Source organism: Felis catus, chromosome D1 (assembly GCF_018350175.1).
Source record: "Felis catus isolate Fca126 chromosome D1, F.catus_Fca126_mat1.0, whole genome shotgun sequence".
Classification (NCBI taxonomy): Eukaryota; Metazoa; Chordata; class Mammalia; order Carnivora; family Felidae; genus Felis; species Felis catus.
This window is the reverse complement of record NC_058377.1, coordinates 15,866,310-15,893,549: the sequence shown is the minus strand read 5'-3', so window position 1 is coordinate 15,893,549 and position 27,240 is coordinate 15,866,310. Positions and strand designations below refer to the sequence as shown.

Genomic DNA, 27,240 nt, shown 5'->3' with positions numbered 1-27,240 from the left:
CTGCTCAGGTCTGGAATATGAGGCTCTCCTCGGTAAGTTGAATATGTATCTTCTTTTTAGAATGAAAATATAAATAAAAATTGGGTCATGGGCCAGATAACTGAAATGAGAACCTTGATTTAGAGGTTCCTGTTTGCATCTCTGCAGCCACTTCAGAACGCACGCATTTGGTTTGCTCTGAGCCTGACCTTCTGTGCCGGCAGAAGTCTCTTCAGTCGGACTTGGGTACTGCAGATGTAGCGCAGTTCAGTGCTTGGCTTCCCCTCGGTGCGCCTCATCTTGGGTAAGCAATTGCTTCGTATTTCTTAAGCAGGGATTGACGCTTTGCTCTCTCAGGAGAAGGCTTTAATTTGATGGCCACGTTTGCAGGGCTCTCCACCTCTGTAGGAAGAGATGGGTATAAGGTAGCCTGGTGGGTGCACTTTTCCTTTCTGTGGGGTAGAGTTGCTTCTGTTAAGATCCTCAGAGAGAAGAGGGGTAAGGTTTGCCCTTAATGAAAGAGTAGGTGATGATGATGATGATGATGATGATGATGATGAAGAACAAGACTTTCATTTATAATTTGCCTGTGGTTTTAGGTAGAGCAGTGACTAGCTGCCCTTGAACTCATGGCGGGACTTGTCCCTCACTGTTTCTCTTCCCCCAATCCTAGACAGACCAATATTTAACCTTAACAAGTCAGAAACTTAAACCTCTCAAGAGAGCTAGGCTATACTGTCCTTACCAATCACGTCCTTTGCAAAGCTCTGATCTCATGAAGGCCTGATGTAGGGTCCTTTAGGTGTAACCTGGTCTGAGGAGGGAGCGGGAGCAATGACTTCCAAAGTCCCCTTCAGGTAGAACGTTGACCAGTGATGTCAAGACTGTCTTACAAGGAGCCATGTGACCTCCCAGCCCAATGTAGGATAAACGGTCTTGGAAGGAAAACTGAGGATGCATTTCAAGAACTTCATGCCTCAGAGGGGTTACGTGGGTAACTATACCTCAAAACAATGAGAGCCCAGAGGTGCACAGCCAGGGGTGAATCGAGGGGACTTAGCCTCGCGAGGTGAGCGGGCTAGGTAAGGGAAGCCTGTGCAGGTGTCTATTTGCTCAGTGGTTCGTTGTCCTTACGGGGGGCAAGCACTGGCACTCAGAGGCAGCACCTCCCCCTTATCTTGTTTTGTGATATTGTAACATTAGGGGGTCATTTTCACATCCTGTGTGGTTGTCTCATTGTCACGAGTCCCTTTTCTGAAGAGGTTTTTCTATCACAATCGTGCCAAGGGTAACCCTTCCTCTGCACTGTTAACAATGGGAGAGGTGATCCCGATGGTTACAACCTGCCCCCCCACTCCCACACCGGGAGCGATAGAAGATATTTGACAGGAGTTATATCGTGAAAGCTCCGTGAGCTCAGGTCAAAATGTTTGGCCAACACACGAGATTTCTGACCATGCAGAATTATCTTAAGAGCATCTGCTGAGGAGATGTCATGATCTGAAGAAGCGAGGTAAAAGTTGAGAATTTAAGCGGAGTCCTTTTCTCAAGGTGCTTAAGGTGCATCTGATGCTTTGGTTGGATTTCTAAAGACCCAGATTCATTTTATGCGTCTATTATATATTTGTGTATGTAAGATTCTGATCTTCATTGTTCAGATAGTAGAGCTTATAGTCTTGGGAGGTGAGCGTGGAGAGCAAGACTTTAATCAAACAAGCCCACAAATAAATAGATAATTAGAAATTGTGACAAATGCCCCGAAGGAAAGACAAATAGTCTTATTAAAACATGTGGCTTGCCGGGGGGTAGGCGGGGGCACCTGGGCGGCTCAGTTGGTTAGGGCGTCTGATTCTTGGTTTCGGCTCAGGTCACGGTCTGATGGTTCGTGGGTTCGAGCCCCGCAGTGGGCTCTGAGCTGACAGGGCGGAGCCTGCTTGGGATTCTGCCTCCCTCTCTCTCTACCCCTCCCCTGCTCGCTCTCTCTCTCTCTCTCTCTCTCAATAACTAAACAAATACATAAATATTAAAACAACAATAACAACAAAACAAAACATGTGGCTGGGCATCTGACCTGGTAAGTGTGGCTCAGGAGAGATTTCCCTGAGGAAGCCACACTGACTTGACATCTGAAAGCTGAACAGGAGTTCACTGGGTGAAGTGGGCCGGAAAAGCACTCAGTTGGGGGAGCAGATTCGTCTTGTTTGGATACATGAAGTTCAGCGAAGTTTTGCTCTAAAACATGGAATACTTTCAGAAACACGAGGGGCAGTACAGGGCAGTGAGGGGACAGGTTCTGCTCCAGAATGCCTGGGCTTGAATCCTGGCTCTGCCGCTTGCTATGAGTTATCGGGCAAGTCACTTCACCAATCTGTGCCTTAGCGTCCCAGTCTTGGAGACCTCATAGGGTTGTTGCAAAGGTTACATGGGTCAACGTGTAGAGCATTCAGGCGGTACCTGGCATGTAACCCTCTCGGAATTATTGCATATGTAACTACTGATTTCTGGCGTGGTCCTATATTAACTAGGGGGGCGAAAAGGTCCGATCTTTTAATGGTAAGGAGGAGGCCCCGGAGACTGAGTGATTTCCCAGAGATCAAAGAATTAGTTAATGGAAGGTCTGACCCAGGAAGAGAATTTTTTAGGAATTCAAATCCGTGCTTTTTCCACGAACTCATTGCTTTTCTCTTCATTCACAGGGAGTTCTACCAGTGCATATGAGTACTTAGAACCAAAAATGATACTTCGTATTCTTTTTTTAAAAAATATAATTTATCGTCAAATTGGCTAACGTACAGTGTGTAAAATGTGCTCTTGGTTTCAAGGGGTAGATTCCGTGGTTCATCGCTTACACACAACACCCAGTGCTCATCCCAACAAGCGCCCTCCTCAATGCCCATCCCCCATTCTCCCCTCTCCCCCACCCCCCCATCCACCCTCAGATTGTTCTCTGTATTTAAAAGTCTCTTACGGTTTGCCTCCCTCCCTCTCTGTCTGTAACTATATTTTTCCCCCTTCCCTTCCCCCGTGGTCCTCTGTTAAGTCTCTCAAGATCTACATACGAGTGAAAAAATACTGATCTCTTGTATTCATTAGATTATTTGCACGTTTCCTAAGATTTGTTTGAAAATGGTTGGGTGTGGCTCTGAGTGACTGGAGTTTGGTGACGAGGTTCAGAGTCTCTTTGGGATCACCTGTGTCCTCAGGATAGAATGGCCCGAGTTGTAGGGAATGTAAGTTGGTTTCAACGTGGTGGTCATCTTGGCAGCTATTTGCACTCACCCAGCACATGCCAGGCCCTTTAGTGGCACTGCGGCACAGGCCTGGGACACTCGTAAACAGGAACATATGGTCCTTCTTGAGAATCTAGACTTACTGCGGTTTGGTGTTAGACCCGTAAATCAACTGTTCCTCCTCCAAGCAGAGGGTGCACTGCTCTGGGGGAATGTACAAGAATAGTTTGCCGGACAGAGAGGAGGGAACACAACCAACTCCCTGAAGAGGAATTCAGCCAGAACGTTCAGGGATCTCAGATATCCCAGATATGATGAATTACAATGACGCATGCTCTAAAGGAAGCTCTTTTTCATGGATGTGTGGGGTGGAATGGGTGTCGTGGAGCCAGAAGACGACTGTTGCTCTCTTGAGAGAGATCTGTGTTTTTATCAGAGGTGTTTGGGGGAAACTTAGTATGACTCTTGGTATATCTGAGTCAGTGTAATTATTATCTACATTGTGATGGCGTTCAAAAATTGAAACTTAAAAGAGTTTCCAGTTCATTCTGATTCATCATTTGCCATTCCTATAAACGTAGACGCTCAGAACCCAAATCTCTCTCGACGCTACAAATTCTGTTTCCTATCTGATTTTTAGGTTGTGAGAAACAGGATCTTATGTGGTAATGATTTCTACTTTTTGAAGCACTGTTATCTACATTATCCTGTTTGATCCTTGCATTATTGTCCTCATGTTATAGGCAAGGAAACTGAGGTTCCGCAAGGTCAACTGACTTCTCTGCATAAGTGGGACCTAGGGTAGGACCTCCTTGAACAGTGTGACCCTGATTTTCCAGATGGAGGATTTTGTTGTTTAGAACGCAGGTAAGGAATCTCTTAGGTAATCATTGTGTACAAGTTAAAACGGCCACAACATGTGGACTTCCCACCAGCGCTGGGTGGGGTACTGTGATGGTATCACACAAAGGCAGCTTTCCTCCTAGCAGGTTCTCGGTAGAGTTCTTTTAACGGCAGGATGTTCCGGGGGCAGGGATCATGGCCGAGACCAGACATAGCAGTTGGTAGGAACCCAAAACTGGTTGGATTGTAACTCCCTGGAGTTGGTGTTCTGTTTCATTAAGAAAATTGTGGGGCGGGGTGCCTGGGTGGCTCAGTCGGTTAAGAGTCCGACTTCGGCTCAGGTCACGATCTCACGGTATGTGGGTTCGAGCCCCGCGTCGGGCTCTGTGCTGACTGCTCAGAGCCTGGAGCCTATTTCAGATTCTGTCTCCCTCTCTCTCTGACCTTCCCCTGTTCATGCTCTGTCTCTCTCTGTCTCAAAAATAAATAAGCGTTAAAAAAAAAAAAAGAAAAAAAAAAAAAAAGAAAATTGTGGGGCATGGTGAAAAACAACGCATCTTTTCCCAGAGCTGGTAGACGCAGCGAAATTAACACCACAGAGATAATATAGATACTTAAAAAGTACTTTTTTGCCCATGTGCCGTCCCAGTCTCATTCTATCCCTGCTGCCTTGCTTAAAAAGGTGGGGGGCGGGGGAGAGGGGAGGGCAAAAAAAAAAAAAAGCTCACCATGTATATTTTATGCGGCTCCTTTCCGCCACAGAACGCGGTGAGTGCCTTAACTGGGTTGAAAATTTTCTCCTTATTTGTGTAGCTCCTTTCCCACATGTCCTGAACATTCTCTATATGCTTAAAAGTAATCATTTTAATTTACTTGGAGAGATAGGCAAAAATCTCACACTGAGTCAGCTGTCATCTTTTGTTCACGTGACATCCTTAGGTTGTAGAAATGGCCAGGGTTGTCATCTCAAGGACATCCTGAAATTATTTGCTTTTTTCCTCTTGAAAAGCAATTTTCATCTAATCTTCTCTTACAGCCAATCTAAAAAATTTTTTTTTTTTAATGTTTATTTATTTTTGAGACAGAGAGAGACACAGCACGAACGGGGGAGGGGCAGAGAAAGAGGGAAACACAGAATCGGAAGCAGGCTCCAGGCTCTGAGCCATCAGCCCAGAGCCCGACGCGGGGCTCGAACTCGCGGGGCTCGAACTCGCGGACCGCGAGATCGTGACCTGGCTGAAGTCGGACGCTTAACCGACTGCGCCACCCAGGCGCCCCCTCTCACAGCCAATCTAAAGCGGCCCCCAAGCGACTCTCCAAACACTGCTTTGTTTTGTTTCATGACAGCACTTTCTAGCATCTGCTATTTCCTTGTTCATTCACTTGCTTCTTTTTTTCCCCCCTCCATCTCCTCCCCCCCCCCCCCCCCAACTCGCAAACTGCAGGTGAGTGGCACCTTGTCCTTGTCCTTGTTCGGGGCTGTAGCCCAGTGCCTCAGGCACAGACTGGCCCACAGAGGCACTCACTGTGGTTTGTTAACAAACTTCTCTTGATGCTATTTTCTGATCTTTTTTTTCTTTTATCTGAAGGTCGGAAAATTGGAGAGCAGGCATGTGTTGCCCACTGAAACTCCTCCTGATGCCAGTGTTACTGGGTAAGTAGAAACCAAGGAACCAAGGAGGGCGTTTGATTTCTTGTAAGTCTCGTGCGTTTTCGAAAGCCGGCTTTATAGATTTTCATTTCCCTTTGGTTTGCTGAAAACGGAAACCCCAACCTGGAACATCTTAGTTTTGCTGAAGCAGCTGTTTTAGAAGCTAGGTAGCAAACTCTTTCTTGGAAAGCTGAATCTTCCTCTGTTTCTATCAGAAGCAGAAGGCCTTCGGGTCCTTGATTGTGTGTTCTAGGACCTTCCTATGTGGTACAAAGAAAATTTCTCTCTGGCATTCCTGCGCTTTAAATCGTGACCTTAAGAACACAGCTAGTCTCAGATCAGGAAATGAAATTACCGAAGAGAGCCCCAGAATCCCTGTTCTCTGCTGTTGCTGTAGCTACACCAGCCTTCTTGTGGTTCCTCAAATGCACTGAGCTCTTCACAATTTGGGGTAGTTTCTTTTGCCAGGACTTTCTCTCCCCACCTTACCCCAGCGAGCCTGCTTAAGGCTTCCTTATCCTTCAGGTTTCTCCTTAAGCTTCCTTCCTTCTGGAAACCTCCTCTGAACCATGCCACACACCCCCCCTGCCCCCCAGCCCCCATCCCCGGCCCCGGCCCCTGGCCCTCAGGTCGGGTTGGAGTCTCCTGTTCATGTAACTTCTGTGCTCTGGGCTGCTTCTTGTGTATAGTTCATGTCTTCTTTCTAAGTTGTCCGTCCTTTCTCCCTGCCTTTTCTTTTTTTTTTTTTTTAAAGCTTATTTTTATTTATTTTGAGGGGGGAGGGGTGGAGAGAGAGAGGGAGACGGAATCCCAAGCAGGCTGTGCACTGACCGCACATAGCCCCTTGCAGGACTCGAACTCACAAACCGTGAGATCATGACTTGAGCCCAAACCAGGAGTCGGATGCTTAACCGACTGAGCCACGCAGGCATCCTTCTCCCTGCCTTTTCTCTTTATCCCATGGAGATAGCTCTGTAGGAAGAATGAATGACTAAGGTGCTTTGCTCTCATAGTCTCTTATTTTTCCTCTTTATTATTAGTTTTTTAGCTGTGCATGGTAACCTAAACACTGACTCAGCAACGTGCACATAAGAACTGCCTTTGCTCTAATTCCAGGAAACAGAGAATGTGCACCAATATGCACACACACACACACACACACACACACACACACACACACACGAAAATGGTATGTATTTAAGAGAAGCTTTTAGAACCATGCAGGCTGGTCACGTTCTGAGGCTCTTTAGACATTTCCTCAGAGGCACAGGAGGCAGCCTGCAGATTTCTGCCCTTCCAGCCAGAGACTTGACAATTCAGCCCCGTAGGCGGTGGCATCAGGGCATTTCGTATTTCTTTGCAGAGAGCTTTTTCCTCTGTAGAAAGTCTCATTTTCTCCATCCGTTGTTCTACAAAGGTTACCCGTCAGGTGTCAGTTTCTCGTCGCTTTGGTGGCTGCCTCTGCTTTCTAGCTAACCTTCACTTAATACTACCTAGGGCGCTCTTAATATTAAATGAAATTAGCTTAATATTAAACTAATTAAATTAAATTAAAGGTATAAGAACACCTTTAAGCGCGTGTGAAGTTGCTCAGTTCTTCCTTACAGGAAAATTCCAAATCGGCTTTGGAGATGATTTTGATGTCTTTCCAAACACTTTCCCTCCAGAGGGTGTAGGGTTCATGTTTTCTTTTCCGTCTTCCCTACTGTGCGCGCCTGCTGTTGGGCAGGAAGTTAACCCTCTTCTCTCAGGGCAACAGCTTGCATGAAAAGACTGGCACATTTTCTGTTTATTCCCATACGTGTTCACTTGGCTCTTCCTCGATAGAAACTGGCCAGCACCTAGAGGGGTCTTGCTCAATGTTGTCTCTCCACACAGGGCGCATCTTGTGCAAACGGAAAGAGCCGCGTAATGGTTTCCTCTTTTAATGAAAAGAGAGGTGATTTGAGCGATATATAGATAGTGGAGTGGTGCCTATGCATAAACACCTGGGATCTGAAAAGCCGGGGCTGACGGCAAAGCTGGGGTGGGAAGCGGGGGTGGAGACAGACACAAAGAAAAAGCAAAGGGGAGAACCGTGCTCGTGCTGGTCTAATGACAAGGACCTGCACGGACAGCCAGAATCAGCCAGCAAAGTCAGAGAGAAGCTTTTGTAAGGGAACTAAAGAGAAGAGGAGGGAAGCAAAGAATACCTGTGAGTTGGCTTTTTAGATAGGGAACCCATGGGAAACTAGGAGCAGAAGACATGTCATTTCCTGTGTGTGGGTGTCTACATGCATGATCCGGAAGGAGAACATCAGGGTTTCCCTGAAAGGGAACTCAGAGAGGGGCACCTGGGTGGCTCAGTCGGTTAAAGCATCTGACTCTTGATTTCTGCTTAGGTCACGATCTCATGGTTTGGGAGATCGAGCCCCACATTGGGCTCTGCACTGGGCGTGAAGCCCGCTTGGGATTCTCTCTCCCTCTCTCTCTGCCCCTTCCCTGCTTGCTCTCTCTCTCTCTCTCTCTCTCTCTCAAAATAAATAAATAAACTTAAAAAATAGAAGGAAAGAAAGGAGCTGGGAGAAAGGAAGTCAGAAACAGGGAAGGGACCAGCTAGGAGAACAGGGTCAATTTGCATTTTTGCAATATGAAGATTGCAGAACCGCTCCAGCTTGAGGCATGTGCATAACTCGAAGGTATTTCTCTTGCCCTTGGGAGTGCCCTGCTGGTTTGAGTGAGGGGCCTCTGAGTACTTTGTCTGTGTTGGGTCATCTGGGGAGGGAAGACGTATAGTACTTCGTGATTAATACTGATTTTTGTGGTTGAGGGTATTTGTCTAAATGATGTCTCCTCTTGCCTTTGGCTTCTATAGATTATTCCCTGGGCCTGAATGACTTGATTGTTTCCTCCCTTGAGCTAACGGTCCATGTGGGTGATTCAGCCCTGATGGGGTGTGTTTTCCAGAGCACAGAAGAGAAACGTGTGACCAAGGTAGACTGGATGTTCTCATCGGGAGAGCACGCCAAGGTAACAAGGAGTAAATACAGCTCTGTGGTAGAAACCCCTGGCCAATGGTGTGAGGACAGCATGGGGAGAGGGAGAATCAGGTCATCAGGTGCCATGAGGTGGTGTTGTCAGAGTTTGGGTTCTGAAGCTGGTCGGAACTGAGCCTCTTCCTCGCTCGGCCCTTTGGCCGTGCGACCCACTGGGCCAGTAACTCCACTTGGCTGACCTTCAGCTTCCTCATCTGTGACGATGAAAGTCATTATCATAATGGTAATGTTTACCTTTTGGGTCCTTGAGAAGCAATGAGAGACGTGCCCGTGAAGTTCTTTTTGTTTCTTTTCTCGATGTTTGCCCTTTGTAGAGGAGTTTAGGTGGTTGGGAGGGCTGACAAGGGTGAGAGCATTGGTTTAGACAGAAGAGGCATAAGAATGATGTCACAGTAATCTTTTTTGGCGGGGAGAGGACCAGATTCTTTCGGCATTCCATGCCCCATTCATGTGCCGGGGAATCGTCTCTTTCTCCTTCTTGGCCGCTTCAGGTGTTAGGATTAGAAGATGAAGCATGGCCGAGAGGGGGTCTTTCATGGGAGCTCTTTGGAGTGGGAAATAGTGTATACACCCCAGCAGAGATTCTGTCGAGATACCTGTATCTCAGGATCATTTGTGAAATCTATCCTAAGTAACGTGTTACTAACGGTAAGGTCCCGAAGTGTACAAACAAAATACTCTTTATGTAGCTCATAGCATGTTATTCCTTTAATACTTTTCTGACTCAAATTTTTATTAGTATTTTGTATTATGAGAGGGATAGGCCCATGGGGTACATAGAAATAAGAATTTCCCAGGGCTCCCCTTCCCAGCCTGCAAGCCAGTCCGTGATGATGACTCCTTCTCAAGCTATATGATACGCTACCTGGAAGAGGGCAGAAGGGGGGGGTGGGGAGTGATGGCCGACCTGCCAGGGACCGTCACCACTACCGGTCTGGGGGATTGCCTCAAGGCTTTGAATGCCCTTGAATCCAGGGGCCATAGCGGAAAACGGGGTGGAGATGAGAGAAGGTGTTCCAAAGTTGTGAGTTTGAGTCCCCAGAGTGACCTTCAGAGTGGATGTTGCATTTTACCTCAGACTGTAAGAAATGGATATGTGTGGACCACAGTCCGCCATTTGTGTGTGAAATAAGGCACAGGGCCTTGTTCAAGTTACAGTGTTACCTGGCACCACGTACTTTTTAATCCTAAGGACAAGGATGATGACAAGTACGATGGCCATGGTGACGATGCCGTTGCCTCCACAGAACAGGGTCTTTTGCATCCAGACTCCTAGGTCTGGTGCCCGTGACTTTAGATTTCCCCCCCAATGTTGTGTTGCCCTCCAGGATGATTATGTGCTATACTATTACGCCAACCTCAGCGTGCCTGTGGGGCGCTTCCAGAACCGTGTGCGCTTGGTGGGAGACATCTCACGCAGCGATGGTTCTCTCCTGCTCCAAAATGTGGAAGAGGCCGACCAGGGAACCTACACTTGTGAAATCCGGCTTGAAATGGAGAGCCTGGTGTTCAAGAAAGCGGTGGTGCTGCATGTTCTACCAGAGGAAAGCAAAGGTATGCGAATGCTTACCTAGAGAAGGGTGAAGGGGCAAGAGATCTGATGTGCAAAGAGGGAAGGGAACCGACTTTGTTGAACAAATGCCAGCCTTTGGTCTAGACCCTACCACAGAGTGAATCTGCGATAGTTGGTGTTCTTTTTTTTTTTTTTTTCTTTTTAATTTTTTTCTGTTTATTTAATTTTGAGAGAGAGAGAGAGGCAGACTGCAAGTGGGGGAGGGGCAGAGAGAGAGAGGGAGAGACGGAATCGGAAGCAGGCTCCAGGCTCTGAGCTGTCAGCACAGAACCCGACGTGGGGGTTCGAACCCACGAACGGTGAGATCGTGACCCGAGCCGCAGTTGGACGCTTAACCGACTGAGCCACCCAGGCACCCCAGTAATTGGTGTTCTTTTTTTTTTTATAAAATTTTTTTTTTTCAACGTTTATTTATTTTTGGGACAGAGAGAGACAGAGCATGAACGGGGGAGGGGCAGAGAGAGAGGGAGACACAGAATCAGAAACAGGCTCCAGGCTCTGAGCCATCAGCCCAGAGCCTGACACGGGGCTCGAACTCACGGACCACGAGATCGTGACCTGGCTGAAGTTGGACGCTTAACCGACTGCGCCACCCAGGCACCCGTAATTGGTGTTCTTTAAAGAAAAATCTTGACAGTGGTAATTTTATTATTACCTTAAATGTGTCCCATCATCATGAAAATGCCGTGGAGGAAATATTGGTCTTTTCATTTTACAGATGAATTAACTTGAGGCTTAGAGAGGCTTAGACGTGACTTGTCTAAGGACGCATGTTTATTAAATGGCGCATCTAGTACTTAAGCCCTGGAGCCTCTGACATCAAAGTTCCTATTCCTTTTACTCTGTCCTGGTGGTACTTCCAGTCCGTTATCCTCAGTGACGCCATGTCCATATTTAGTAGGTTCCTCTGGTAAGCGTTCTAGGGGACAGAAAAGAAATGAGAGGATCTCGGTATCTTCTTTGGACTTCACCTTCCCATTTGCAAATGGAGGGTGCGGCTTCAGTAGACTGGTGGTGTTCAAACTGTGCTGTGTAGAACCCTGAAGTTCCAAGGAACCTGGTAGGCTGTGCAAAGGGTGAGAGCAGGGCAGGGGTTAATAGAGGATCCGGTCTAAGAGGACCTCAGGCCTCCAACTGCAACCAAAGTCCTTTATCTTTCTCCTGTTTTATTCATTGGGCTGCCAGAGAAGATTTTGTTTGAAGAAAGAATTCTGCTGCCTTAAAAAAAACCTTGAAAACCCTAGAATTAGATGTATTCTTTCAAAGTGTTGAGGGACGAGTCTACCGTCTCGGGAAAGCTTGCTAGAATCTGGACCTCCTCTCCTCCCCCAGCTGGTTTGGCCCGCTGTGTGCGCCTCTTTGGTGATGCCCATCACGCCTGCCCAGATGTGTCTTCCCTGTTCACCTGGGTCTGTATTCTTTGTCCTCTGACCAGCCTTGGACCCCCTGCCTGGCGCAGAGTAAGCCATCGATAAACATTTGTCGAATGAGGGGCGCCTGGGTGGCTCAGTCGGTTGAGCATCCGACTTCGGCTCAGATCATGAGCTCATGGTTTGTGGGTTCCAGCCCCACATCAGGGTCTGTGCTGATGGCTCAGAGTCTGGAGGCTGCTTCCGATTCGGTGTCTCCTTCTCTCTCTCTCTCTCTCTCTGCCCCTCCCCCATTCATGCTCTGTCTCTCTCTGTATCTCAAAAATAAATAAACGTTTTAAAAAATTAAAACAAACAGACATTTGTCAAATGAATGAAATTCTGGAATTAGCACCCTTCACTTGGAATCCTGTTTCTAAAAACTGGAGCTGTAAAAGGGATTGTAGAAGGTGGCCTCTGACCTCCCTCCTAAACTTTTCTACTTTTTTTCCTTTTCTTTTTTGTTTTAAAGTTTATTTATTTTGAGAGAGAGGAGGGGGAGAGAGTATCCCAGGCTAACAGCACAGAGCCTGTTAGATGAGGGGCTCGACCTCATGAACCATGAGATCATGACCTGAGCTGAAATCAAGAGCCAGACGCTTAACTGACCGAACCACCCAGGCGCCCTGCCCCCCTACTTTTTTTCAGTTGACATTTTTCTTTTGATTTCAAAGCTGTAGTTCTCCAGAAAGGAAATGAATCAGCTATTTCCCCAAGGATCATCTTTGGGCTACTCCTTTCTGCTTTGTCCTCTGATGCCATGCCCAAATGCTTGTCCATACAAATACAGCCTATAAAACAGGAGCCTTTTCCCTCTTTGAAGAGACGCAGAGGCCATAAAGTAAAAGGAGCCAATTTCAGAATCGGGAAATCCATGGACACAGGCTAGAACAATTTTAGGGTTTGTCAGATATTTGCCCCGTGGAGCAACCTGTATTTATTTTTCCCTTGTGGCGGGAAAGGGAGTAGAGCCAACTCCTAAAAATCTGCCTGGTGGCCACGGGAAAGTTGTCCAGCTTGCTTGGTGGAGGTTGTCTTCCCCCATGTGAAGTCATCTATACTTTGCTCTACAGAGTTTACTCCTCAGTTTATAATTTTTCTATGCTCCTGCTACCATTTAGAATTTTTTCCATGATCCTACTCCTTCAATTCCTTTTTTTCCTCATAGGTTTTATTTTAAATATCACAGACCATATTCTTGCAAACAAAAATAGTATTAACTTCCTGTACTTTTGCTCTAGAACCAGCCATCCTTCCACTTACGTGAGGGGGCCCGGTCCAGTGAGTGAGAGCTTTTGCGCGTTTCTTCACTTAGGTCTGGGGTGTGTGCTTGCTCAGCCTTTTGGGCGCTTTCACCTTCTTCCTCTGAAAACGGGCAAATGATAGTGCGTGTCTCAAAATATTGTAATGACTGGCTGATATGTTACATACACCGTGTCTGGCACATGCCTGGTGCAATGAAAGGTACAGAATGGGTCAGTTATATTTACTGCATTTTAAAAATAGAGCTCAGTTGGTGAAGCGTCCAACTTTGGCTCGGGTCATGATCTCACGGGGTGAGTTGGAGCTCCACATCAGGCTCCTTGTGAGAGTGCAGAGCCTGCTTGGGATTCTCTCTCTCTCTCTCTCTCTCTCTCTCTCTCTCCGCCCCCCCCCCCCCTTCTCTCTGCCTCCCCTTCCCCACTCACTTGCCATCTCTCTCTCTCAGAATAAATAAATAAACTTAAAAAAAAATAGAGTTCAGCTCTTAATGTGCTGTTGGATTTAGGGGGACCTTCCCTCCCTATCCGTCTTCTTTGGAGTGAATTTTTGTTACTTTCAAAATGACTCCCTCCATAGAGTTTCAAGTTCAGAATATTTTCTTTTGCTTTCCTCCTATTGTGCATCTCCCCTGCTGGGCAGGAAGTTCATGTTCTCCCAGAGCAACAATTTGGATGAAAAGGTCGGCTTAGGCCCCGCGTTTGCTCCTTCATGAGCATTGCTTAATGCTCTTTTGAAGGAATTCTGTGCAGTTAAGCCCTAGGTTTGTGTCTCCCCAAACACCATCCTGCCTTTCATTTCTTAACTGACTTTGGGGTTGATTTGTGTAGCGTATTCTTGAAAAATCAGAATCATTTTGCTAGTTTTCTTTTTTTTCAGTGGCCCCTTGAAATGATTTACGCAGTAAACACATGATGGGGTCAGTTGCGCGTGCAAAAAAAGCAGAAAGAAGAGTCTAGGAGTTGGGAAGCCAGAGGCAAGGGAATCTGTTGGGGGACTGGGGGCAGGGATTAAAACAGAAAGACAAGCCAAGAGAAAAGCTGTCTATTGTCTTGGCCTCATTAGCAAGCAGTCCTGTGACCTGTACCATAGCCAGAGCTGTCTTAAGCCAGTCCTAAGACAACCTGTAAAAAGAAGGAAAGAAATTGAAGAAAGTCACCCGTGATTCAGTTTTTCAGCTCAAAGAGCCAGTGGGTTATATATAAGCATGAGAATTATATAACTTTCCACTTCCTGTTTATGTTCGGCAGATGTGGGCTTCTAAGCCGGTGATCGGAAAGAGGGGGGCTTCGAAAAAAGAAGAAAGAAAGAGGGGGCTTCAAGATTGTCTGTCCTTTCTTTAGTATAAACCTGAAGTTGAGTTGGGACTGGAGAGAAATTCTGGAAAAGGGGAAGGAGCAGGGAATTAAAGGGGATCAGAATGTGTTTACCGTAGATTGAAGACCCCTCAGAGTTGACGTGTGTGGGTAGCCACGGGTATTCTCTCAGCTGTGGGGTGTCATGTGAGTGAGACGCCTCTGAGTGCTTTGTCCACACGGGATCATCTGGCTCATCTGCGGAGTGAATGTGTGCGGTATTCGGGGGGTGGCATTGATTTTATGGCTGAGGATCTTTGGCTAAACATGACCTCTTCTGGAAGTTCTTTGACTTCTGTAGATTATACCTTGGGTTTGACTTGAGTTACCCTTTTATCCCCAGAGCTCATGGCCCATGTGGGTGATTCGACTCAGCTGGGCTGTGTTCTCCAGAGCACAGGAGAGAAACGCATGACCAAGGTAGACTGGACGTTCTCATCAGGAGAGCATGCCGAGGTACAGGACCACTGCTGTGCTGTCGAAGCCCCTGGCGGATGGCGTCAGGACGGTGTGGGGGCAGGGGGAATCGGGGCAGCGGGTGCCGTGCGGTGGTGTTGCAGGGCTTGGGCTTCGGAGCTTGTCAGAACTGGGCCTCAGCTCAGCCACTTGGCTGTGGGCAACTTTAGCTTCCTGGTGGGAAAAATGGCTCTGATGCAGATGAGGAAGAGGAGAAGGATGATACTCTTGCTGCTGCTGCTGCTGCCTGCTCAGCTTTTAGGGCCGTGGGGACGCATGTATTAGATCGTCCGTGCAAAGCATTTGTACGTGACTTGGCCACTGCCTTTGGTTTCCTTCCTCTTTTCCCTTCTCTTTGTAGAGTCCATGGGAGAATGAGGGGGGTTGACTTTGGTGGCCTTGTCTCTAAGCTCCTGGCTGGGCATAAGAATCGTTGCATTCTTATTTTTATTTCGGTTATTTTTATAAGTTTTCTTCTGTGCCCCGCTGCCCCACTTCTGGGATGGAGGCAATTTTCTTTGTCTCTATGGGTGCTTCAGCTGTTGGCATTAGTAGGTCCTGGGGGCCAACGCGCAGACTAGTTCACGGGAACTTGCGTGCAAGCAACAGGTGAGTTCACGAGACCATAGGCGTCCTTTGTGTCTGCTGATGTACATGTGGGGCAAGGTGCGCTGCGGGGGATATCCCAGGTCGGTTACTGTTAATAAAAATTAAGGTGCAAAGTTTATAAAAGATTTATCTTTTCTACATTAAGACATATTCCCAGCCACCTCTGTTAAAAAGTCATTTGTACTCACTCGATTCCTGTATGCCGTCTGAGTGGGCCTCATGGTGGCATATGGGGAATTACATGTGGCCCCAGGTTCACCTCTGGGAGCTTGTCGTGCGTTTAGATGTCAACTGCTAAGTGAGTCACAGCAGAAAATAGGTTGAGAATGAGCCTTTCGAGCTGTGAATTCAAAACACAGAGAGGTTTCGCATCCATGTTTGTATCTGTATACCCATTTCCTTCTCTTAAAAGCCTTAAAAAATGTTTTAAGTTTATTTATTTATTTGAGAGAGACAGAGACAGGGTGAGTGGGGGAGGGGTAGAGAGAGGAAAGAGAGAGAGAGAGAGAGAGAGAGAGAGAGGGAGAGAGAATCCTAAGCAGGCTCCTTTAACAGGTATTTACTTACTCATTTAACAGGTATTTTAAGCACCTATGTAGCAAACACTCACGGCTCCTGCCCTGATGGGAGACTTACGATCAAGATCAAGGGAGATATACAGTAAAATAATGAGGAAACAAATATATGCTATGTCAGGTATTAGTAAGAGCTATGAGGAACAAGAAGGCGGACGTTTGTGGTTCTTACTGTATATAGGTGGTCAGAGAGCCCTCACTGAACAGATGACATTTGAGCAGAGATTTGAAGTGAGGGAGTAAACCATGTGTATTTTGGGAGGGAGGGATGTCCCAGGCATAGGGAGCAGAAAGTACAAAGGCCCTGAGGCCAGTACTCAAGGAGAGCAAAGAGGCCGGTGTGGCTGGAATGAAGTGGTGAAGTGACCCGAAGAGGTGAAGTGAAGAAAAAGTGTAAGATGAAATCAGAGAGGAAAATGGAGCGGGGCAGATCATGGAGGGCCTTGTACTTTTAGCAGAAATGGGAGGGGGCTTTGGAGGGTTTTGAGTAGAGGGGTAACATGATTTAACTTCTATTTCCTTTTTTTTTTTTTTAACACTTATTTATTATTGAGAGACAGAGAGAGACAGAGCATGAGCAGGGGAGGGGCTGAGAGATGGGGATACACAGAATCCGAAGCAGGCTCCAGGCTCTGAGCTGTCAGTACAGAGCCCGTCGCGGGGCTCGAACTCACAAACCGCGAGATCATGACCTGAGCCGAAATTGGATGCTTAGCCAACTGAGCTACCCCGGCGCCCCTTAACTTCTATTTCTAAGGGCTCATCTGCTGAGAATAGACCAGTTTGGAGAAAGCAGGGAGACAAGTAAGGAAGCTTATTGGAGGAATTGAGGTGAGAGATGCGGTGGCCTGGGTCAGAATGGTAACCATGGAGGAGGTGACAAATGGCTAGATTTGGGATATATCTTCAAGGCAGAGGTGACAGGATTTGCTGAGGGATTTTCCATGTGAGTGTAAGAAAGCGAGGAGTTTAGTAGGATGACTTCAAGATTTTTGGCCGGAGCATCTGGAAGAAGGCATTGCCACTTATCAAAGTGGGATGGACTGGAAGGGGCTGGTTTGGGGGAAGAATGTGGAACTTAGTCTTAGACGTGTTTCCAGGGTCTGTCGGAAATCCAACTGGGAGTGCCGTAAGAAGTCAAGGCGCACTTGTGCTTCCTTTTATGGGAAGGGAAGGCCTCTTGTGCCACTTTCCTCATCCTTTTCTGCCCAGGGGACAGGCGTTCACGGTTCGGTGGTGTCCTTCACAGTGACACAGGCTGTGCCCCTGTGTGTGTGCATGGCCTCGTGTTGTCTGATATTTCACTGCCCACACACGCAGGGCCCTGTACGTCCTGAGAGCCCCCCACTCAACCTTGCCCATGCGCCGACTCCCTTGGTCTTTGCAAACTCATACTTTGCCTTTCCCTTCTAGGAGGAGGTTATGTTACGTTATCACTCCAAACTCAGGGTACCTGTGGGGAACCCCCAGAACCGGGGCCGCTTCCAGAACCGTGTAACCCTGGTGGGGGACACCTCCCGCAATGATGCGTCTATCATGCTCCAAGGAGTGCGGGAGTCTGACAGAGGAAGCTACACCTGCAGTATCCACCTGGGGAACCTGACTTTCAAGAAGACCACCGTGCTGCACGTGATCCTGAAAGAGCCCCGAAGTATCTGACGTTCGGCTGAGGAGGGATGGGGGGGCCTCGTAGCGGGTGGGCATGGCCGGGACTAGGGTGAGGCCAGAGAGGCATTCAGGGTGCAGAATTTCAGGGGGCGTCTGTCTCTTACAAGCGCTTGTGCCCTGGACTTCAGTGGCCTTGAGAGTGGCATTTGGAGCCCTAGGCACCTTGCTTGCCTCGCTCTAGTTCTGGCCCTGAGGATGTATAAGGTCAAGGGAGCTAGTATTTGGTGAACACACGCCTTCTGCCAGAACTCACTCGTTGCCGGTGTGATAGGCTGATGGAAAGGTACAGGAGCTCAGAGGTGGATTGGAGTTGGTGTCCGAAGTCACTTTTTACTTGGGTGCTGTATGCTCCGTAGTGGGAGGGAAAATGACCCTGAGCTGGGGAGAGATAGCACCGAACAGAGAGAAAACAGGAAGAGACCGGAGCCCCAAACAGAGGTGTTTTCTGTATTCTGACCAACCCTGTACATTAAAGCCAGTGGTATGTGGGAGAATAAAGACTCCATTGTGTGGACGGAGAGGGTGATCGGTGAGGGGTTAAAGTTAAACCAGAGCACAGGTAACAGTCAGGATGTGGCCTGTGGACTTTGCCTTTTGCTAGAGCCCTTCGCTGGGGGTTGGCTGCGGTTTGTTGGGGGCGGGGAAGTGAAGGAGGCCAGAACACAGCTCGGTACCTCTGACCAGAGATCTGGGTCGATGGAAGCACCTCCCTGTAACAGCACAGGCTCCCAGCCGGAGAGGGAAGCAGGACAAATGGCTTTCTTCACCTCCTCACGAACATGAAGTCGTGTTTTCCACTTCACGGAGGAAATACACGCCATTAGTGGGGGCTCGCTCAACCTCCAAGGCCTCCCCGCCCGCAGGCCTACCTCCATCTGCCCCCCTCCTTACCTCCGTCCTGCCCCCCAAGGCTCCCTTCCGCCCCGGGCTGATCCGAACCTCTGTGCTCAGGTGACATGTTCTCCCCCTCGGGAACCTCGTGCTTTCTACTGGCTTCTGCTCCTCGGCCTATAAATACGCTCAGCTCTTCCTCTTACCTTCTGTCCTCGTCTACTTTAGCTCGCACCCTGTGTCTTTTTTTCTCTCTTAAAGCAGACACAACTCACATACCGTACCGCTCACCCATTTAAAGCATGCAACTCAGGGGTTCCAGAAAATTCAGAGTTGTGCGACCATCACTGCAATCAGTCGTGCCTTTCTTTCTTGACTTAGCCAAGTAGCTTGCTCAGAGGCTGAATGTGGTGTCTCCTCTGTCACCTCCAATGAGTTCCTGAGTGCACTGCAACCTGTCTTCTGCTCCTGCCTCTACTTACCTCACATCACTAATGGTACTCTAATCGCCCGTCCTCAGCCGCCTTTACCCGAGTAGGATTGGACACTGTACCCTCTCTATATTCAGTAAATTATGTTGGGTTCCCTTCTTCTCTTCTTCCGTCCTTGCCTCCTCTCTCCTTCCCTCCCTTCTCCATCCCTTCCTACCTCTCTCCCTCCTCCCTTCCTTCCTTTCCTTCCTTCCTCTCCTCCTCCCTCCTCTCTTCCTCCCTCCCTCCCTCCATCCCTTCCTTCCTCCTCCCCTGTCTTCCTGCTCTCCTTCCTTCTCTCTCCCTCTTCCCTTCCTTCTTCCCTTTCTTCCTTCCTCCCTCCCTCCCTCCTCCATTCCTTCCTCCCTCCCTTTCTCCCTCTCTTCCTTCTTCCCTCCCTCCCTTCCTCCCTCCCTCCCTCCTTTCCTTCCTCTCTTCCTCTCTTTCTTCTTTCCTTCCTTCCTACCTCTCCCTCTTCCCCTCCTTTCCTTCTTTCCTCCTCCCCTCCTTCCCTTCCTTTCTTCCTTCCTCCTTTCTTCCCTCCCTCCATCTCTTCCTTCTCTCCTTCCTTCCTACCTCTCCCTCCTCCCCTCCTTTCCTCCCTCCTCCCCCCTTCCCTTTCCTTCCTTCCTTCCTTCCTTCCTTCCTTCCTTCCTTCCTTCCTTCCTTCCTTCCTTCCTTCCTTCCTTCCAAATTCTAGCCAGATATTCCACAAATTCCTCCAACGCAACATATCCAAACCTGCCCCTGCACACGTCTCCCCAGCTCATCTCCAGCTTATCTCCTCCACCTGCGTTAACACCGTCACCATCTACACGGTTACCTAGCCGGATGCCTGGGAGTTGTGCCTGATTCTTCCCTTTCCCATGACCTCCAATCTAACAGGTCAACAGGTCCTGTCATGTCTACTACTGATTTTGGGTCTGCCTTCTTTCCAGTCCTATGCTAGGCTCTGGCTGTCTTCCCCCCTGGCTTGGCCTGCAGGCCCCCAACATGTATCTGCTCTCATCCTCGGCCCCCGCTCTCACCCTTCCTGCGGCTCTCTGTGCCCTCCTGTCAATCACAGATCTCCGCATTCTGTCCAGTGCTTGGCATCTTTCAGTGGTTTCTCCATTGTCTACAGAAACAAAAACCAGACTCCTGGCTGGGATAATCAAGGCCCTTCATGACTGGGGACTCTGTTATCTATCCAGCCTCATTCTCCACCGTACCCACGAATGCAACCTTGAACCAGACCCCCAGAACGATTTCTACTTTCTGAATGTACCATCCTGCCGGGCCCCCAGACTTTGCACATACTGTGCCCCGCCATCCTTCCCCATATCGTCTGCCCAGCAAACTTGATGTTTCCTCAAGGCTTTTAAACTTTAAAACTTTTGCTGAGGAATTCTCATCTGCCCCCCGTAGAAGTGGGTACCCTTTTTCCTGTGCCCCTCTGTGCCCCATGTGGACTTCCGTCATAGCACCTAGAGCAGTCTGTGGCTCTCTGTCGATGTGTTTGTCCCTCTTCTTGAGATTAGGGACCACGCGTTGTCTCTGGAGCTTCCGTGCCTAGTGATACCTGGCACCCAGGAGGTGTTTACGTATGTATTTAGAGGGACGTGAGGAAATGAATGAGGGGTGCCATATGGGTAGAAGTGCCCCTGAAGGCCTTACTTGGCATTCTGACTATGAGGCTGGGTGTTGTAGCATCTATCCTTTTGAAAGCAACCACTTTCTCATAGAAAGATCTACAGCCTCTGAAGCATCTGTTATTTTAAGATAGAATTGTTAATGTAAAAGGCAACTCTGCTGTAGGTAAGGTGCTATTCTCTTCTCCCACCCACCTTGATCTATACTGTAGGGGTGAGCAAGGGAGCCAGACTTGGCTCTCCATCTAATGGGGACCGCTGGAGTCCCAGGGTTTCCACATGGGGTGGAGTCTGGCTTTCTCCCCCAGCTTCCTGACTTGGCTGTTGCTCCTTGGTATAGAACTTGTGGGACTCTCAGCTCTTTTTCCGAAGCACTAAGACCCTCTAATTGCTTTTCTCCTTTCCCAAGCATTGGTGACCCCAGCAGCCCTCAAACCTGAGATCCTGGGTGGTAATCAGCTGGTGATCATTGTGGGGATTGTCTGTGGCACTATCCTGCTGCTTCCCGTTCTGATATTGATCGTGAAGAACACCCACAGGAATACGAGGTACGGGGCTGGGTTGGGACGCTGTTGGTACCTCTGACCCGAAGTGGGAGAGTGACAGCACCCTAACTGTGCCATTTTCCCAGAAGGGGGTTACTTTAAAATAGAATCATTTGTGGTTGTCAAATTAGATGTCATCTAGGTAGGGACCCCCACCCCCTGCTCACCGTGCTCCAGAAAGTCCTTGCACGTCCCCACACCCTCTTCATTCACTTTGGTATTTCACAAAGATTGCCAGCTCTTTTGTAACTGGTGGCCTAAGGAGAGCATTATTAAGAGTATAAACCTTTTGCAAGAGCTATAATGGTGCCAGTCCGTGCCTGAGAGAAATGGTTTTTGGATTATCCGCAATATCCACTTCACCTAGAAGCGCAGATCTTGGTGCTCCGACCCAGCAGCAGTGTTTCATTGGCCACTGGCAGGCCCATGGCCCCTCCACCCCCTATTTACCCAAGTGTTGATGACGAAGTCTTGTGGCTGTCTTGTAGAAATGCTGCCCACGGGCAAAGGCCCCCATTCAGGCTAAGTAGTTCTGGCTTCTGAGTCTCTTTTCCCCGTAAAACACCCATTCCACGGCAGGTGCTGGCGTGCCTTCTGGGTTTGCACCTCCTCCCCCCGGAGCCTCGCTGACTCGGTTTGAGCTTGGCTGGCTTCTCCAAGGGTCTTTACGCTGGGCATGAAAGTGGCACTGAGCCCAAAGTTAGACACCCATGTCAACTCACCTACCCACTCTGGGCCTCAGTTTCCCACAAAATGAAATCAGTGCTTCCGTGTCTACTCGCTTATCCTAAAGAAATAAGCAGACGGCTATGCTGAGATTTGTAAACACGGTTGCTGTAGCACGGGTGATAATCGAACACTGAAATCATCCTCAGTGACGGTCAGAAAGGTAATGATTCACCGCGTAGGTGTTCCACTCAGTGACACGGTGCACAATCCCGAATGGGACGACATGGAAAGATGTCCCAGAAGCCGTATTACAGAATGTATGATACGATCTCATTTTTATAAAAAAAGAAAATTATATACAATGAACATATCTTGTGTGAGTGCCCCTAGGCCCGTATTGAGAAAGTTTGGGAGAATAATTCCCAAGTATTGGTAGTGCTGTTTGGGAGAAAAGAGAAGGTGGGTCGCCTGAGAGTGGGACGTTTACTGGAACTTCAATTTCCAACTCTCTGTGTTTCTTTTGTTTTTTAAAATGTTTTATTTCTTTATTTTGAGAGAGCGTGTGCGTGTGCGGTGGGGAAGAGGAACAGAGAGAGAGAGAGAGAGAGAGAGAGAGAGAGAGAGAGAGAGAGAGAATCCCAAGCAGGCTTTGTTCTATTAGCACAGAGCCTGACTCAGGGCTCAGACTCACTAACCCTGAGATCATGACCTGAGCCGAAATCAAGAGTCGGACGTTCAACCGACTGAGCCACCCAGGCACCCCTCTCTATGTTTCTTTATTATTTGAATTATTTTACATTGAGAACACACAGCTTTATACTCAGATAATATGCGAAAAATATTTCCTCCACTTAAAGACAAAAAAAAAAATCCGGTTTCTTTTCTAGCTTCAACCCTGATTTTTTTTTTATTATTATTTTTATATTTTTTTCAGCTCTTGCCTAGGCCAGAGCAGAAAAAAAGGAAGTGTATTCAGTGGCAGATGCGGAGGGCAGATGGTCAAGAGATCAAAGGCCGAGGCCTGGGAAGGGGCCAGGGCTGGCCGCTCAGGGAGTTTGTGGCGCCAATTCTGCTCGGCCTCCCCCCCCCACCCCCCATGGCCAGGAACCCTTTGAAACTGGGTGTCGCTGAGCTTCTGTTGCCCCCTGCTGGTCCAGCTACATCTCCCTAGTCCTCGGTTGTGATAAAATCTATTTCCGTGGCCCTCACTGTTAATTCACTTGAAAATGTGTGTGCAGAAAGATGTTAGGTTAATAGGGAAGTCAACGCTGCTGTTCAGCCCAGACTATCTCCAGAATCCCTTCCTGCCCTTCATCAGAGAGATGCACTCCTCAGGTTTCAAGGTGGGCTGACTGGTGCTGGCGGTGGGCATCTAGAGAGAATAGTTCCTCCTCTGAGGTCCCCCTCTGCACAAAGCTCTGTGGGGTCTCCTGCAGGGACTCTTGAACATACAGTGCTGGCCGGTTAATTCCCCATGATTTTCATGCCTTGCAGCTCAGGAACGTCCACAACCCTGGTAAAAAGCCTGGAGAACATACAGAAGGCTGATCCAGAGGTAAGGGAAGAACTCTACTGTTCTGCTGCTGGGCCCAGCGCGGGGCCGGGTGGATAAGGCTCTAGCATTTCAGGTGGTGCCATCAATTCCTCTGTGAACTATCTTCCTCAGTGTTATGTCTCAGCATGCCGGCCGGTGCTGGGCACGGAGCAGGGGCTCAGGAAATCTTCAGTAAGCGAGCGAGCGAGAGCCCCCGGGGTGGGAGTGGGGTGGGGCTACAGGGCCTCCTGGTAGGGCTGGAGGAAGGAGCACTGGACTCAGAGCCATTTGTCCTGTTGTAAGGTCCAAATAACCCGATGATCTGCAAGAGCTTCTTCATCTGTGGCAGCCATGAGGGAGAATTGTGGTGAATTCAGGAGTCAACAGTTCAGATGAAATCATTCAGGGACCTTAAGTAGGAGGATCAAGAACTTCTTCTTCCATATTAGTTTGTAATGGAGCTATAAGTAATTGCTATTAGAGACTGAGAAATGAATTCATTTCCTTGAACTTCCTTTCCTTTTTTCCTTCCTTCCTCCCTCCCTCCCTCGCTTCCTTCCCTCTTCCCCTTTTCTCCCTTCCTCCCTTCCTTCCTTCCCCCTCTCCCTCCCTCCCTTCTTCCTCCCTCCCTCCCTTCCTTCCTTCCCTCCCTTCCCCTTTTCTCCCTTCCCTCCCATCCCTCCCTCCCTTCCTTCCCCTTCTCCCTCCCTCCCTCCCTCCCTCCTTCCTCCCCCTTCTCCCTCCCTCCCTCCCTCCCTTCTTCCTCCCTTCCTTCCTTCCTTCCTTCCTTTCTTCCTTCCTTCCTTCCTTCCTTCCTTCCTTCCTTCCTTCCTTCCTTCCTTCCTTCCTTCCTTTAAAAACTCCTCTTTGAGTATTTACTTTTCCGTCTTTTGGCCTGTTTGTGACCCAAGAGTAGGTTTTGTCGCAACTGGGGCCTCAGAAGCCCAAGAATTTATCACTGGATGACATCGCCTCCCCAAATAGTGACAGGAATACTACCACCGACCTCACAGATGTGAGATTCAGGGAGGGCTGTTCCTGCCACATAAACCCTGTCAAAGAGATAACCGCAGTTAGCTGCTGATCAGTGTCATCGTGCCAAGCCTCTAATTAGAAGGAAGTAAGCACAGGGTACAAGTAATCTGGCAAGATAAGGGTTCCCTGCTGCTACCTAAATGGCCATCCAAAGATGTTTATCTTCTGAAGCAAAGAATGTGGTTCAGATAGTGCTCTTCGCTGACTAGCCAATTTTCTTAATTTGGGGGAAGACTGGGGACTGAATTGTCATTATTGATGATAATTTTCTAGCTCTCAATAACCCTCTGGTGTTGATGCCCTGTGAACAGTAGCAGATGGCCATTTTCTCTGGCATATAACATTTGCCGATTTTGGGGAACGTTTATCCCGTTTCTCCCCCCATCCCCCCCTCTAGAAACATGTTTACTCCTCAATAACCACACGGGAGCTGATTGAGGAAGAAGAATCGAGTGGAAGGGCAGAGGCCACCTACATGACCATGGTGAGAGTGGTTCTGGGCCTGGCTGAGCCAGGTGACGGGGGTTGGAGAAGGAGCTGGCGAGGGTATGGCAAACTCCTAGGCGGTGGGCATGGCTGGGTCACCCAGGGAGGTCACTCTGCCGAGGGCTACTGCCCTGTGATGCTTTCTAAGTAGTAGGGAAGTCTGAAATGCTGAAGCCCTGCTGGGTAGAAGACCAATCTTGCCTTCGTACCCAATCTCGAGTAGTTAAGCGTCACTAGGGCCAACGGTGATGGATTTTAGTGGCGAGAAGAGGCACCTTTATCAGGCATGAGCAAAGTGCCCTGCCTCATTGGAGGTTAATAAGGAGGGTACCGTAGATCCTTGGACAAACGTTGTGTGGCGATCTTCCTTCCTATCCAAGAGTCCCTTCCAGTTCTTCCCTTTTTATTTTTTTATTTTTAAAAAGTATTTAAAATTTTATTTATTTTGGGAGAGAGAGAGAGAGAGAGAGAGAGCGCGCGCGCGCACCAGCTGGGGAGGGGTGGAGAGAGAAGGAGAGAGGCTGAGGATTCTGCACCGTCAGCCCGGAGCCCGATGTGGGACTCGAACTCATGAACCGTGAGATCATGACCTGTGCCAAGATCAAAAGTCAGAGGCTTAACCGACTGTACCACCCAGGTGCCCCAATTCTTACATTTTTAAATTCTGTGACTTACGATGCTTGGACATAATCTGATCGCCAGGAAGGCTGCCTGCTGCATTCCATACAATAATATGGAGTCGGATTCCTTCTTTCCCTTTCCTCCGCTCCACAGGGAAGTACAGCACGTAGAAAAGGCAACTGGGGCGCAGTGAGTAGGAATAAGGACAGAAGGGGTGAGCTGGCGACGGGCACGGTACTATTTGTAGACTAATTATAGGCACCCCGGCCATGAAAGGAGTGGTGTTCTGCTGGGCCCAGAAAGGCTGGCCTCTTGCTCGTGTTTGTTCCCGTCATAGCGGCACTGAGAACACATGACTCCCAGATGATCGCGGCAGAGAAGGACGCTGCCAAGGAAGCGTGAGATCAGGGACCTGGCCTGCTTCCACCAAGTGCAACAGTAGCTCCACTCCGAAGTTGCGTGTAGTCCTATTTACCCCTCTGGCCTTCTGCTACTGCCCTGTGACGCTGCGGTCCCTGCCAGGCCTTGTCCGGCCTCTCAGAGACCTGCTGATGACATTTGCATGGTAGCTGCTGCTGAGTGCGTCCTCACCTGGGCGACACTATCTGCAGAAACTCTGTGAGGTCCACCTTCCCCGTGTTCAGTGTAGGTACTTGGATTGAAACTGGAAAACAGCACTTCTGTCCTCTTGAGACGGAACCGAATAAAGCAAGGGGGATGAGAGGCCAAAGCCACAAAACTCAAAGGCCTTTAGGAGCTGGTCAAGTTATTTCTAAAGACCGTGTGCCAAATTCAGTAAGCGTCTGGACAGATTTTGGCCCGCAGGCCATTTGTTTGAGACCTCAGGTATAGAGCTGATACTCGATTAGGGAGCAGGGATAACAGTAAACCTGCAATTTTGTTGTTGTTGTTGTTGAATCGATCATATTTATTTCAGTGAAGGGGGCACCACGCCTGTGTCCCCTCTCTGAGGCTGTATGGCATACTGGTTGACGTCACAAGCTTTGAAGCTGGACAGATGCGAGTCCAAATCTCTGTGATTTAGAAGCTAGATGGTCCTGGGCAGGTAACTTAGCTTCTCTGAGCCTCAGTTTTCTCATCCTTAAGGTGAGAAGAAGGTGACTACCTCACTCCCAGGTGGTGAGGATCTAAAGAGTTAGTGCTTGTGAAATTCAGAATTGGGCCAGATCGATGGAGGGAGCTCAATAAATGGCAACTATTATGATCAAAATACTTACAAATGTGCTCTGTTTCTTCCCTCCCTTCCCCTGCAGCACCCAGTTTGGCCTTCTCTGAGGTCAGCCCCAAATAACCCGCCTGAAGAAAAGTCAGCTGGGGGAATCCCCAAACCAGAGCAAGCCTTTTGAGAAGAAAGGAGAATTCCTTTTGTCCTTAGCAGTGGCACAGACTCTGTCCTCTGTGTGTCCCGGGTCACTGTCTGGTCATTCCGGACCCCTGCCCCCACCCCAGCTGGTTTCCTGCCTCATTGGTCAAAAGGCTGAAGAAGGAGGGTTCAGAACCTGGCAGAAAGACGGGACAGCTCGGGAGGAACGGGCTTCGATGGAGAGAAGCATGGTGGCGCTCCTGCCGGAGCGGGACACTGGCCCCGGGGACCCTGGCCGAGCCGCCGCAGTGGCCTCCTGCATTCCATCAGGTCCTCCCCTTGGATGTTGGTCTCCATGGATGGGTCACTGGGAAGAATCACAGAAATCAAAACCAACCCAAATGGTTCCTTTGGCAAATTACCCCTAAATAAACGTGGCTTGTGGAAATCA

The 27,240-nt window shown here is 48.7% G+C and overlaps 1 protein-coding gene across 3 annotated transcripts; it reads left to right on the top strand.

The window, feature by feature from the left end:
• Positions 1–147: 147 nt before the first annotated feature.
• JAML (junction adhesion molecule like) lies at positions 148–27,240 on the top strand. 3 transcript variants are annotated; one of them, XM_003992404.6, is made up of 11 exons: positions 258–283; positions 3,953–4,076; positions 5,642–5,706; positions 8,558–8,712; positions 10,067–10,292; positions 14,679–14,791; positions 17,389–17,626; positions 20,985–21,123; positions 23,284–23,344; positions 24,756–24,842; positions 26,740–27,240. In XM_003992404.6, the coding sequence occupies exons 3-11, from the start codon at positions 5,664–5,666 to the stop codon at positions 26,830–26,832; spliced, it is 1,155 nt and encodes a 384-aa protein (XP_003992453.1). In that variant the 5' UTR covers positions 258–283; positions 3,953–4,076; positions 5,642–5,663; the 3' UTR covers positions 26,833–27,240. The 3 variants fall into 3 exon arrangements, with proteins under 3 accessions (XP_006936737.1, XP_003992453.1, XP_019666918.1); XM_006936675.5 differs by lacking the exon at positions 3,953–4,076 and having other exon boundaries at positions 148–283; XM_019811359.3 differs by lacking the exons at positions 258–283; positions 3,953–4,076; positions 5,642–5,706 and adding an exon at positions 7,733–7,897.